General features: G+C 41.5%; 1 protein-coding gene across 3 annotated transcripts in view; it reads left to right on the top strand.

Annotated features, from left to right (window-relative positions):
* Positions 1–11,358, top strand: part of tmtc3 (transmembrane O-mannosyltransferase targeting cadherins 3) — a 32,138-nt gene extending 20,780 nt beyond the window's left edge. Inside the window, exons 8-15 of one of the 3 annotated variants that reach the window (XR_007113608.1) lie at positions 1,417–1,565; positions 1,903–2,023; positions 2,188–2,299; positions 3,323–3,426; positions 3,973–4,142; positions 4,606–4,832; positions 8,053–9,499; positions 9,970–11,358. Coding sequence is in view for 2 of the 3 variants with exons in the window: in XM_047597404.1 (XP_047453360.1) it covers positions 1,417–1,565; positions 1,903–2,023; positions 2,188–2,299; positions 3,323–3,426; positions 3,973–4,142; positions 4,606–4,832; positions 8,053–8,906 (1,737 nt within the window). In the remaining variant the exon portion in view is untranslated. Of the gene's footprint in view, positions 1–1,416; positions 1,566–1,902; positions 2,024–2,187; positions 2,300–3,322; positions 3,427–3,972; positions 4,143–4,605; positions 4,833–8,052 lie in introns of all 3 variants that reach the window. The other 2 variants (XM_047597405.1, XM_047597404.1) reach the window with 2 other exon arrangements.
* The last annotated feature ends 2,630 nt before the right edge of the window (positions 11,359–13,988 follow it).

Raw genomic sequence — 13,988 nt, forward strand, 5'->3', positions numbered from 1 at the left:
AACCCCACAATCCAAAAGGGACTATCTTCATGCCAACTGCCAACACTAATCTTGACGGCAAGAGTTTTAAAAAGATACAAAGTTTTAAAATTCACTTGAATGGAAAAAATAGTAAAGAGATAAGCAACTGTCTATTAGGAAGTCCATCCACAGTTTTTCCATTGTTAATTACCATAAGATTGTGTACAAAATGCCTATAAAGCCTTCAGACTTGCTACAATCTCAGGTGACACGGAAGCATTTTTTCCGACATCATATCACATAATTAAGCATTTCTGCCTGTAATGTATATAGCCAAAATTCAAAGTACTGTCAAAGTGGTGCAGTGCAACACCTTCCTTCAGAACCTTTGCCGTCCTACAAGGCTTTTGTTTGTCGTCTTTCCTAAGCCCCTTTCATATCGAGTGATGGTCAAACAACCCGGGTCAACGACCCGGCAATCAAACAGGAATGCCCCTGATGAAGCGGTACAAGAAAACATGCAATTTCTTCTGAATGCTCCTTGGTCAACCACATCTCATGTCTCTTTAACTGCCCTTCTTAATGACGTTTCACAATGGTATTTTCAAACTGTCAAATTGTCAAAATGCTTTGCAAAGTGCAAAGTGCTTTGACACCTTTTTATTGCCTTTCCTGCTTTTTAGGTGTCAGTCATTTTTACTGTCGTATCCTCCGTGTGTTGTTTACAGTACCCCGTGGTTGTAAAGTGATACCACTAGACTTGGAGTCCAAGTCTTCACTGGCAAGGGTTAGGGGTTAGGTGTTGCAGATCCTTAAAATCCTGAAGTTAACTGAAAATCTTGTAGAGGCAACACGTTAAATGTTGAATTCAGTGCTGTGTTCATTGACGGGTGTTCCTGAGCTCATTCTGGGGTTTCCACCAGTGAATCATTTCAGGCCCGAGGGTCTGAAGATCACAGCCATTCACTATTGATTTTTGGCCTTTCCCTTTCCCTGCGTGCGAAGATTTCCAGTGATTCTCTCAATGAAATAACGTAGATGACGAAAATTCTGATTCTCCCTTTCAGAAAAACATTATTATTAAATTGTTGAGTGGAGACAAACCCACCCCACCCCAGCCCTCCCTCCTCCAAACTGTCTCTGTCTCTTTCCTCTCTGTTCGTAGCTGCTCTTATTATACCCAGTTGTCCTTTTTAACTGTTGCCAGCTAGCCAAATTAGAAGTGAGACATTCCATCAAGTTGTCATTAGAGCATTACACAACTTTCTCAGTCTTCTGTTGTTTAAGCCAATCACTCAGATGTCATGTAGATGCTTGATGTGACTAATCCTGTAGGGAGCTTACATACATTTTCACACCTGAACTAAGCTTTAAGGTTACAAGTGCATTAAAATAAGACGGCTCACGCAGACTTAAGTAACATAAATGCATGTATTTTCTGTCTTTCTTCTTTAGGCCCTGTCTTTGATCGTCTTGCCTTTTGTTCCAGCGTCCAACCTCTTCTTCCCTGTGGGATTTGTTGTAGCAGAGAGGGTACTTTATGTTCCAAGTATGGGCTTCTGTGTTCTTGTTGCTCATGGATTCAAGATTGTCTCACATAAAGGGTGAGTGCTTCATCCGCTTCATTATGCTAAACAGTCAAAACAAGTGACTCAGTCCCTTGTGCCCTGAGGAAACATGAACAACAGAAAACACTATTCTTAACACCACAATAGCTTTTTTTTTTTTACCAGAGGAAATTATTACTACAATGAGATGGTTTATTCCAGTTTTGAGTTTTTGTTTGTTTTGTTTTGTTTGTTTGTTTTTTTTCCTAAAAACTTAAAAAAAAAAAAACTGTATATAGTCGGAAGAGGCGGGTGATCACATGCACTATTTGAGTCTTTGATTTATTGTATCACCAACTGAACATCATCTATAACATGAGTTGTTTGTTTGTAGGCATTTGAAGAAGATTTCCTGGCTCATTATTGGAGTGCTGTTAACTACACATGCAGTGAAAACTTTCAACAGAAACTGGGACTGGGAATCAGAGTATACTCTATTTACATCTGCCCTGAAGGTAAGACGGAAAGACTGGCTGTGTGCATTGCCAGATTGTCTTGGCTTCTGAATCACTCTTGAATAAAAGTCTTGATTAAAAACGTTGAACGGATAACTTAATCAGTCTTTAACAAAACACTCCAAGCCTGTTGCTAATGTTCATGAAATTGTCTGCCACTTCAGGTTAACAAGAACAATGCCAAGCTGTGGAATAATGTGGGCCACGCGCTAGAGAACCAGAACAATTATGCAAAGGCCCTGCAGTATTTTCTCCAAGCCACACGCGTCCAACCAGGTGAGAAGTTTAAATCAAGCCATCAGACTGAACTACAGGTTCTTTCAGGCAATGTAAAGGTCAGGCTACCATAGGCACTAGACCAACAGAAACAGAAACGCAGCACACTACAATAGCCCTTCCATCACAGAAGGTTACATGGAAGTCACAAACACTGTAAAACTGCATCATGTGGTAAGAGAAATACGGTCGCCACCAGACTGCATGTGTATGGTCAACTGTGTCACTGTTTCCACGGTTTGTTACTTAAAGTGACCAAACACATGGCAACAAAGGCAGTTGTGTGACAGGATATTGTAAAGTGTACCAACAAAAACAACTAAGTTGAAATAAAACCAAAAAATAAAACTCAAGGCCAAATTAAATATAGACAAAATAGTGCAAATGAGCTGCAATTCAGCATGTAAGGGGCCGTCTCATGCAAAGGGCGAATGAGTTGATTGTTCAGGGAGGTGAGACAGGTGTCTGTTGGAACATTAAATGCTCGTATAGGTCTGTCCAAAGTTTAAGTTCGGTTACAAATCCAAGGAGCTTTGTGTTCACTTGATATGGATTGTAAATTTTCATTCCTTAAACCTTTCTTTATGCATGGATCATAGACAGCTTCTTGTTTCTTGAATCCATTCATGGTCCCCCAAGATCTTATAACTGGAAACAAACCTACCCTAAACATCTGTCTGATTACTTTACATAAATGTGCATTTTTTAGAGGGTTGTGTTTCATGCCTTTCTTTCCAGGAAGTCTGTTATCAGCTGAGACATTAAAACCTTCCCCAAGATTATCAATGAAAACACATCAACCCAGGTAGAATTTCCCTCTAGCATCAGCACCATCGTCCCAGCTCACCTCTTTCACTGCCTGACTTTCCTTATGCGCTATCGATATATTTTACTTCCCCAATAATCATCAATTAGCATTCTTCATTCTAAATGTTAGTTGGCATAAAATGGCGTTAATGGGAAAAATGCAGTGTAATAAATATTTTTGTGTTTTTCTTTTGACATTATTTCCTGCGGCTGCAGATGACATCGGTGCTCACATGAATGTCGGTCGGACCTACAAAAACCTGAATAAGTCCAAAGAGGCAGAAGACGCTTACTTGGTTGCCAAATCCCTCATGCCACAGGTATCTGAGCATTTCAAATACACAATCTATTGGTATTTGGATCAAGTTACACCTAACACAATAGATTCATCACTCAGGCTGAGCCACACCTCTTTGTTGCTTTGCATTCCTTCAAATGATTTGGGTTGCTTTCCATGTGTGTTCACACACAATAATCTTGTTCTTTGCCTCCAAGTTGAAGCAGGTCAACTGGAATATTTTATGGCACATGCAAAATTAATAGCAAGTGCTGACTCCACCTTTGAATTGGTTTTGGCATGCACCTGTGGGAATGTGGACAAATAATACTTTTAAAATTCATGAGGTTACTATTCACACACAGATATCCATTTATCAACCTATAAGCTGAAACCAGCCTCCCCATCAAGACTGCATGTAGAATGAGAACACTTAAAATGGTGAAAGTTATAACCCAGATTTCTGGCATTGAGTCGTCAACCAAAACCAGAATTTTCAATATAATCAAGTCTCTCTCACTCATTATAATTCATTTCCTTGTTCAGATGCCACAAAACCTGTGAGACTTAAATGTTGGCTTTTCAACAGGTTATTCCTGGTAAGAAGTACGCGACACGTGTTGCGCCTAACCACCTGAATGTTTACATAAACTTGGCAAATCTGATTCGGGCCAATGACTCGCGACTGGAAGAGGCTGACCAGCTCTACCGACAAGCAATCAGCATGAGGCCAGATTTCAAACAGGCCTACATCAGCAGGCAAGATTTTCTTAGACAAACTGAGTACCCTCTTTGATTTCACGTTTGAAATAGCATCATGTTTATACTGCTAAATCTATCATGTCACTTTTAATTACAATTACAATGTCACTTTATGTCACTTTTTACATTATTTACCACAATTCATTTCATTCTTCTGTTCCTGGCAGCAGGCCTGCCATTGCACACAATATGCTGCTTTTGCCGACCCACTTTGTGATTTTATTCTCTTGCTCTTTATTTTTCATGTACTTTTTATGTGCCCCTCTGGGATAACTAAAGTTTTTTCTGATTCTGATTATTTGTGTTGTGAAGAGTTTCCTCTTGTGCTGTGTTTGTCCTCTCTTTTCTGTAGTTAAGGGTTGTAGGTTTACTTTGTTTTATTCTGGTTTCTTATGGAATATTTTAAAGGCTTCACAGTAAATCATGCACTGACTTGATTTCCTCTGAAAATGCTTTCCAGAGGAGAGCTGCTGCTTAAAATGAACAAGCTGACAGAAGCGCGGGACGCCTACCTCCGAGCCTTGGAGCTTGATCGCACCAACGCTGACCTGTGGTACAACCTGGCTATTGTCAACATAGAGATGAAAGACCCATCCGAGGCCCTGAAGAACTTCAACCATGCTCTGGAGCTCAACCCTCGCCACAAGCTGGCGCTTTTCAACTCGGCACTTCTCATGCAGGAGTCTGGTGAGTAAGGTCTGCCATGAGGAAGTGAATAGTTTAAATCTAATTACTCCAGCTGAAGTAAAAGTATGCAGTAATTGTCGCTTCGTTAAGGCTTTTCATTTAGTGTAAACAAGAAGGCATAACACCCATTTAGGGTGTAATCAGTTTCTTGTTGATTATTTTGAAATGAAAACACTGGCACGGAATCCATTGCCAAGTTTGTCAGATCACTGACTCTGTGACTGAAAAAACATTGAGTCATACATCATTTAAGGTATCGACACTATATGCTAACACTTTATATGCTATCACTTTCACTTGTGTCCTTTGCTTTTGTAAACCTTGGCACTCTTCAAGTCACAACATTCCTGCTGCTGATTAACCCAAGTGCAGGTCTGTTGCGAAACCTTAAGTGCATCAAGGAAGACATGTCTATTTAATATTAAGTTCAAGTGAGGTGAGTGTTTGAGGTAGCAACAGAGAATGCCTTTTCCTCTCGCAGCACGTTCACCTCAGCATGACTGTCCTGTCGGCGTGGTGTACAGTTTTTTCAATGCTGCTCCATTAATCAGGAGGGTTGAAAGTAATGCCTTCTAAATAAGCAACATCCTCCCTGTTTGCCAAACCTACACAATGTGCTTCCTCCACTCTGCTGATATTTTTTAAATGGACATATCCCGTTCTCATTAACTACGTTTTTGTGTCTGGTTGCTTGCAACCGAAACACAAGACAACACACTTTTAACATGACACAACTGCTTCTACTTGTTCGCTGCATTCGTTTTTTTCTCTCTCTCTATTTGTGCAGTCCTTTTTTCTTCTACTTCCATGACAGAGTTCAACACAGGGTCCCTGAGCAGCTATGAAATGCTTTACAGGCCGTCTTTGTCGTTAAATGCTCACTTTTGACTTGCAACAGGTGTGAAGGAGGGCTGGAATCTAAGCATTCCACAAATTCTTTTCTGCTTCTGTGTTCATCTGTTTTCATTCTGTGCTGTTACATTGATTGTATTTATTGATGGTTTGCTTTATTGAGGAAGTTCTAAGAAAGTTTGAATTTATCAGCAGAACAGGCTGAACCGCTGGGTTGCAGTAACCTGATACCAGAGAATGTATCTGAGTGGAACTTATGAATACAGTATGTTTTAAATTCTCTCTTTCCCTGTGATCACAGCATTGCCTTTAAGAGTTTCTTCTCTGAAGCATTATTAATCATTATGATTAAAGGAAGGTTACAGTTTCCAGGCCCCAGCTGTTTGGACTGTCTGATATGTTTGGTTCTCTTGAAGGTTCTCAATCATTCCGTTAATGGAAATCCAAAAGGCGTTTAATAAAAAAGGCAACTGGACTTGTAGAGTTTCTTGAAGATGTTTCCCCACTCATCTAAGTAGCTTCTTCGGTTCTTAGACACATGTGGGAGGTTGAGGTTTAAATACACATCAGAAACTTGCTGGACCTGTTTCTGTAAGAACCAGCAAGTGGTCTCAATAATAGCCGTTAAGGGCTGATACTTATCATCATTAAGGGGGGCCTAAAATACCTTCCCTATGAATGGTGTCCTAACGAAGTCCAACATTGATCCACCCCAAAGACAAAACACCCAGGCAGAAATGGAGAAGTAATGTAGTGTACATTCCTCAGTGCAGTGAGGGATGTACAAACTTGTACACTGGGAAAACCAGACAACCCATCCACAAACAGACACTCATTTGAAAATAACAACAAGCACAGACAATGTAATTGTTAGAACACTATTCACAGGGAGAGTGTCTTAGGTCGTATTCACACCAGGCTCATTTAGTGCACTTGAAACGGACCTTTTCTCTGGTGCGGACCTTTTGCGTAGGTGCGAATACAAATCATCAGACCCTGGTCTGAAAAACAAAGGTACCAGAGTTTGTTACGGAGGCTGATGCAGACCAAACAAGTGAACCGAGACCACCTCTGCAGCTATAACTCGGTTCTCTTGTTTGGTCTGCATCAGCGTCCGTAACAAACCCTGGCACCTTTGTTTTTTCCTGTGAATGCAATCCGAACATTTTCGGAACCAAATGCAACATTTGAGCGCCTTTTTTGGATTAAACGGGCTTCCGTTTGTAACAATTCACCATACAAGGGCGATCTTTTCAGGACAACAGTACCTTTTAATGTAATTAATATCTTACAGAAAAACTAGCCCACTCTTAAATGTTTAATGTTTAAATTATATTAAGTTTGTTTAACTTCACGGCCGCCAATGCTGTGAAGTCAAACAAGCTTAATATAAAGCCCCTTTCACACTGCACACAGTGTCAACGTGGTATTTCGACCAGCAATCGACCTGGGATTTTATTGACTCAGCTTCAATGTGATCTCTGAAGGGCAGAGATTTTTGTCCATTTTTTCAATCAAACAAATCAAATATGTTGTTACAGGATCGCATAAGTAAATTAGCCCTATGTCACGTTAGGAAATCGCACCTATCGGGGAATGCATGTGCGACTGTGTTTATATACAGCTTATATAGCGATTTTTTATTGATCATGGCAGTGATCCCCGAGCTGCTCTGCATCCAAGGAGAAGAGGAGATTTGGCATCAGATATCGGGCATGGTGCAGGACACAGTGATTTATTCGAATATCAGCAGCCTTTTAAAAGACCAGGGGTTTGGCCAGTTCATTCGGAAGGTCATAAACAAACTACCTAATGATAAGCGACAAGATGAGCAGGAGTGGCATGGTACGCACCATGCTGTCCATTGTTAACCTTGCAGTGTACCAGTGCATTTAAATGTATAATGATAATTTTGTCGCAATGACATATGAGAGAGAGGAAAAAAACTGGCACGCAGTGCAGTAAGTACTGTACAGCAGCTATCACAGTGGGGGGTCAGAGCACACCAAGGCTGGTCAACCTGGGTCTGAAAATCCCTTGTTAACCCGCTATTGTCGATGTGAAAGCGAGTTTCCTATTTAAACCTCAACTTCACACCAGTCTCTCAGAACTGACAAAACTACTCAGAAGAGCAACCAAACATCTTCAATAAAGTCTACAAGCCCAGTTGCCTTTTGTATCTCTTTCTGTTACATTTAGATTAAGCTGAATGTACTTTTCTTGCTCAACCAACAATACAGGTTTTTTGTGACATATTTAGCCATTGTTTCCATTTAAAGTTTGTATACTTAAACGTGGCTGAACATCAGCATTTGATTATAATCTATAATCAAATAAATGACTTTTCCTGTGTGTCTTCCTGTGACAGGAGAGCCCAAGTTCTGGCCTGAAGCCAACCGTCGTTTCCTCACCTACGTGGAAGAGGAGCCTGATGATGCCAATGGCTACTTCAACCTTGGCATGCTGGCTATGGATGCTAATGAGAATGCCGCAGCTGAGCGTTGGATGCGTAAAGCCATCGGACTACAGGCTGGCTTCCGCAGTGCCCTGTTTAACCTGGCATTGCTTTACTCTCAATCCAAACGGGAGATAGATGCCCTGCCTGTGTTGGATGAGCTGTTGCGCCACCACCCGGAACACATCAAGGGCCTCATCCTTAAGGGTGACATCCTCATGAACCACAAGAAGGACACCATTGGTGCTAAAGATTGTTTTGAGCGCATTTTGCGTATGGACCCCACCAATGTCCAAGGCAAGCACAACCTGTGCGTGGTCTACTTTGAGGAGCGTGACCTGCCGCGGGCCGAGCGCTGCCTGGAGGAAACGCTGGCCATGGCGCCAAACGAGGAGTACGTTCGCCGTCACTTGAGTATTGTGCGAAGTAAAATGGCCGCCATGAGTGCAGCAGGGCAACCACTGTCTTCAGCAGCCAAGGAGGAAAAGCCACAGAGAGTTAAGGAGGGGGCGGAAGAGGTCGCAGAGGGTGAGGAGGAAGGGAGGGGTGCCGAGGCCGTTGGAAAGGGTGCTGTGGAGGAGAAGAATGTGCGGAAATCCTCTGCAGAAAGCCTCCAAGGTGTGGACCAATCAGAATCTTTAGACAGTAGCCAGTCTGACAAGCGGACTAAGGGTAAGTCCACTGAAGAGATTAAAGATATAGAGAAAAAAAGAGAAGCTGCCTTGAAGAGACTAGAGGAGATTGAGCGCATATTAAGTGGAGATTGACACTGTTGTAATTTATAGCTGGACTACTTTTGTAGAGCTCTTTAATGCTCCAAAATTAGACTGCATCCCCCCCCCCCCCCCAGAATGTTATGTATTCTTAATCAATTGCCATTTTATTTCTTTGATTTACTCACCTTTGCAGGTCACTGAGCAGGGTCCTGTCATTTTAATACTAATCATGTAAAGAAGGGAAAAGGTGATCTGCACATGAAATTCTCGTAACAATAAGCACAAAGCCAATTGGGATAACCTATTTAAAGCTTAAGGCAGACGTACTGTAGATGCCAGTGTGTGTGCTGCTTCATCTGAATGTGATTTCACATATCCTAGATCTACAGTAGCTATATTTGTTTTGTTTTTCCCATGTCATAGTCATTGTTTATCACTGGAGTTTTTTTCTTTTCTTTTTTTTTCTGACTCACTCCTGCGTTATTGTTTTTAAAAACAGAATGATTGTATCGTGGACAATTAAAGGAAATGACGTGCTCCCCAGATTTCCTCAAGGCAGGATTATATCTACGCAGTTTGCGCCTCAAAATAAATCGCACAGAGAGCAAAATAACCCTCCACTCTACACCATCACAAGGCTTACGGTATGTTCCCATTGCAGCAACGTCTGCTAATCTTTATTGATCTCACTCAACACTTCCTGCCACTACATCATCGGCTTATGTGCTCCCAGCTGCCTTCACCTCAAAATTTCATTGTGAAGCCATCTAAAGGCGATTATCTCATTCCCTTTGTCACTTTACTACCCTCGCATTTCCACGCCTGCCTCCCATCCTTCGGACTGCTGCGGCCTCAGCAAAGATGGAGGTTTGCAGTGTTTTCCTGCTTTTCTTGATAATCCAACCAAGAGACATTCCTGTAACACCCATTTTATCGCAGTCAGCATCAGTGCTCGCTCTTTCTCTACGTCATGCGGTCTTCGTTTTCTGAAACTCCTGTTCTTTTACTGCACATTCGCAGAAAATCGATCTGTTCACTTGCTCCACAGTGAAGCTGTAACTTAATGGCACTAAAATATCATGTCAATATCAATAACATGTTCTGCTTTTTGCAGCAGCCTTTGCCTTCTTCTTTACAGCTGTGATTCCTCACAATCATAATGAACCTATTGCGAAACCGCTGCGGGTGAAAACTCGACAAGAAAGCAAAAGTCCACAAATCCCTCCGGCTCCTGTTTCCTCGGGCCTGTTCTTCTGTTACTACACTACAATAAAACTGAGCGCCTCATTGGCTTCCCTCCAAGAGGTCTGCTTATTGAAGCAATTCTCTGTTCTGATTGTGAGCATGTAAGAAGCCAAAAACGTTTCCGTTGCCGCACAAATGGTTTGTAGCATAGTCATCAGTGGTAGTCACGTATCATGAGCAGCCCTGTGGTTGTAGCTACAAGGCAGGTCAGCAGTATTCAATTCATTGCGCTCATTTAAGCATATTAAGTAGAACTGTATTTTCCTTGCTGATAGTCATGTCTTCACAGCTCCCATGATGTGATGTGATTTGTTTCAGCATGATGACTCTGCTCAGTTCTATTCCTAATTGTAGACTGATTTCTGGAGGTTAGCAGTGCCGCAGTGGTACAACGGAGTCTTGCTATGCATTGACCTGGCCCTGAAAAAATACACATGCACCAGTCAGCCGCAACATTAAAGCCACTGACAGCTGAAGGGGATTGATCATCTCGTTACAATGCAGAGCTCCACATGTGGATGTGACATAGACACGTATATACACTATAGCAGTGCCACTCCCTAATGGTAGCAGCCTTTCCCAGTAGGACAATGCAACCCGCAATACCACAGAAACAGCTTAAATATTATATAAAAAAAAATGGCCCAAGTTGTTGACTCGGCCTAGATCCTAAACTGATCTACATAGGCCCCTCCCCTCAACCCACAGGACCCAGAGGCTACCTCTACCAATGTCCTGATGCCAGGCTCCGAAAGACACCCTCAGTAGGTCCATGACCGTCCTCCAGTGTTTCAGAACTCTTTTGGAGGCACAACTCTAGGCAGGTGGTTTTAATATTGAGGCTGATTGCTGTATTACACAGGGTACTGGAACCAGTGTTATTTATTTCTTATAATTGCACATGCTGTAGATGTTTTTATTTACCAGTGGCAGGTTGCTTTAAATTCATGGTGCATTATTTTGTCTCTACTATCGTGTGTACTATATGTTCTGTTGCTCAGAAAAATGTGTCCTTTTAAACAACAGAGCCCATGACAGTGTTAAAAACCTGTACGAAATAATGAGCTGCCCGCATCAAGAAGTAGGTACAGCTTTGAGGAATGAGGAATCCAGTTTCACTTCATTTTGTTGAGTGACTTTTGTGATTTCTTTTCTTTTCTTTTTTTTTTTTGTACGACTTAAAATGTTTTTTATGCAATAGCCCTGGTGTGGGTGGTGTGGGTTTAGGTTATTAAATAAAGTGAGATGACGCCTCTCATTTGTTCGACTGTCTCTGATAAGTGCATTAAAGTCTTGTTGGTCTGTGTCAGAGTTATACAGCATTTGGTGAAGGATATGGAGCGCATGCTGTAGCGGATTTTATACCAGCCACGTCGTGCCATCCCCCACAGGATGTTAAGCCCTCTGCCAATCCTATTTGAAGTCCCAAATTGAAATCCAATCCAAAACCTAATGCTATCATTAGACTCTAACCAATTAAGTCCCGGCTGTAATGTCATTTACGAATTCACAACATCAGTTCCAGCGGTATATCCCTTAAATTTATTTTGTACACCCATGCAGTGTCTGATTGATATTATAGAGAAATTAAAGTGTGTGTTTGCAAGAGTGTGCCACTCATTTGAGAGCTCTACCTCGGTGCACGGACTGTGCTTAAAGACGGCAAGGCTTTCATGATCATTTCTTAAGAGCAGTGTGTTGGGTCTGATGATCACCATCTCCTGATTGCCTGATTTACTTCCAGCCTAATCGAAAATTGCCAAACCGGTAGAGCGTGTGAGCAGAGTTGAGATAGGAGGTTGACGCCCACACAGATGGCTAGCACCTCTCTGTCTGTCAAAGCAGTCACACCCTTTGATCCCTGTTATGGCTTAAACAAGGCCAGTTACATAAAAGGGTCAACTCCTGTACAGTTTACGGGAATGATTAAATTGTAAAGACTGTAAGCGTATTGATCTCTGCTGTCAAGTTGAACATGACAGAAGTTATTTTGGATAAATCCTGAATGAATTGTTCAAAACTCGACTCGTGACTCATGATTCCTCGTCTCTATTAACTCATTCACTCACTACGGTACGAGTGCTATTCTAACTACATTTGTATAAATATATGAAGTTAACTGCCGTGTTGGCCCTCTGGGAAAAGTGACAGCTCTGTTGTTGCACATACTCTTTGAATCCCAAAAAATTATGTTTAAATTTTATGTTTAATAGACGGAATGAAATAGTGTTACACCACCATTTGCAGCCCCAACAGCTCGACTTCATAGGTCAAAAGGAAAAAATGTGTGGTTGCTGAAGAAGTGATATTTCGATGCCAGATTTTTCGCCTTTTTTTCTTCTTCAAATGAAATGGATAATTTTCCTGTTTCAAATGGGTAGCTTTAGCAGCATGAATCCGTGGGGACTGGGAGTGGGTGGAGCTTGTATACGCCTGTGGATTTCTGCACTCTGGGTGACTGACTCACATGACCCAAAAACCGAATCGTTGTGGTGAGTGACTCATAAACCCGAGTCAGTAAAGAGAAGTGACTTTCCCATCAGTAATGTGCTCTTTAAATGAAATGCCAATCACTCTGATTAAATTATCATTGAATGATGGGTCTCTAATCTGGCTTACAGGCAAAAAACAAAGTGAAAAACATTTGTGTAATTATGGCGAACTGAAGCTTGAAAAATTGTAATTGTACTTACCTGTCTCCATCAATTGATTTGAAGAGGCAAGTAGAAGGTGAGGAAAGACAACGGATTTGATCTGAGTAAAAAGGGTGGTAATTACTTTGGTGGGAATAAAGTATCAGGGGGAAACAAAGTGGGAACATTTCAACACTTTGAATTGAGCCAGAGCAGGACTTGTCAGCCTCACTGGAGCATAGAGTAACTGTAAAGCTGTTGGCCCCAATGTCCTTTTCATACACTGGGATGTGCTGATGGACCCACTGCCTTGCTCCAGGCCTTAAACGCAGTTGGGCATACCCTCTGTGAAGTCTGCTAAAGATAGTACAGTCAAATGTTACAATCAGTGGAAGGAATGGAACTGCCTCAGCGGGCTCTGCTCACAGGATCATCACATTTTATTTACAACTATGATGGGCAGGATCCGCTGTATGTATTCTAACCGACACGAGAAGTGAATTAAAACCTTTGTGAAAATAAAAAATGGAAATCTGAATCCTGAGGATCTGTTACAGTATAATTAACTGAGAAACTGTCATAATATTGTACAGAAAGAGCTTGTGAAAAGGAAAAAAAAATGTGTTGCATAATCCACCAACAGGTAAACCTGAATTATATCAGAACCAAATCCAAACAATGAGCACATGACTCAGGTTCACCAGTTAATGAAACACCTGCTCCGTCTCGTCCCAAGGTGCTCGTCAATCATTCCATACCAGAAGTGTCTGTTAGTCCCAGTCACTCTCCCAGACATTCCTTGCTCCGAGGCCTTAAGTCTAATTATTTTCAAAGGGACCACCGGCACACCGATCAGCACATGCAATTGGCGCTAATGACACTTGAATGACTGAAATAAAGTGATCGTCTTCAGAGATGAGTTCTTTGTTTTTTTAAGCTAGCAACTATACATTCACTGTTGGTGGATTCAATTTCAAGTCTCGGGGCTGGATGTCATTTTTCATATTTCTTGAGGGGTTCAATCGAAGTTTGATAAATTATTTCATTTCCTTGTCACATTGAAAGCACCCGTGTCAACAAATTATTACATTATTTACCATGGATGTAAAAGAAACTGCATTATCGACAATATACTGTATTTTAACAAAAGCTTTCCGAGACCTTCAGGGTGTAGGGTGCACCTGTGTACATTATTTCGAAATGGTGACAAAGGATTCATACACCCATTTGTTGACTGAGTAGTGACATATGTGTG

The sequence above is a fragment of the Mugil cephalus genome, chromosome 10, assembly GCF_022458985.1.
Source record: "Mugil cephalus isolate CIBA_MC_2020 chromosome 10, CIBA_Mcephalus_1.1, whole genome shotgun sequence".
Classification (NCBI taxonomy): Eukaryota; Metazoa; Chordata; class Actinopteri; order Mugiliformes; family Mugilidae; genus Mugil; species Mugil cephalus.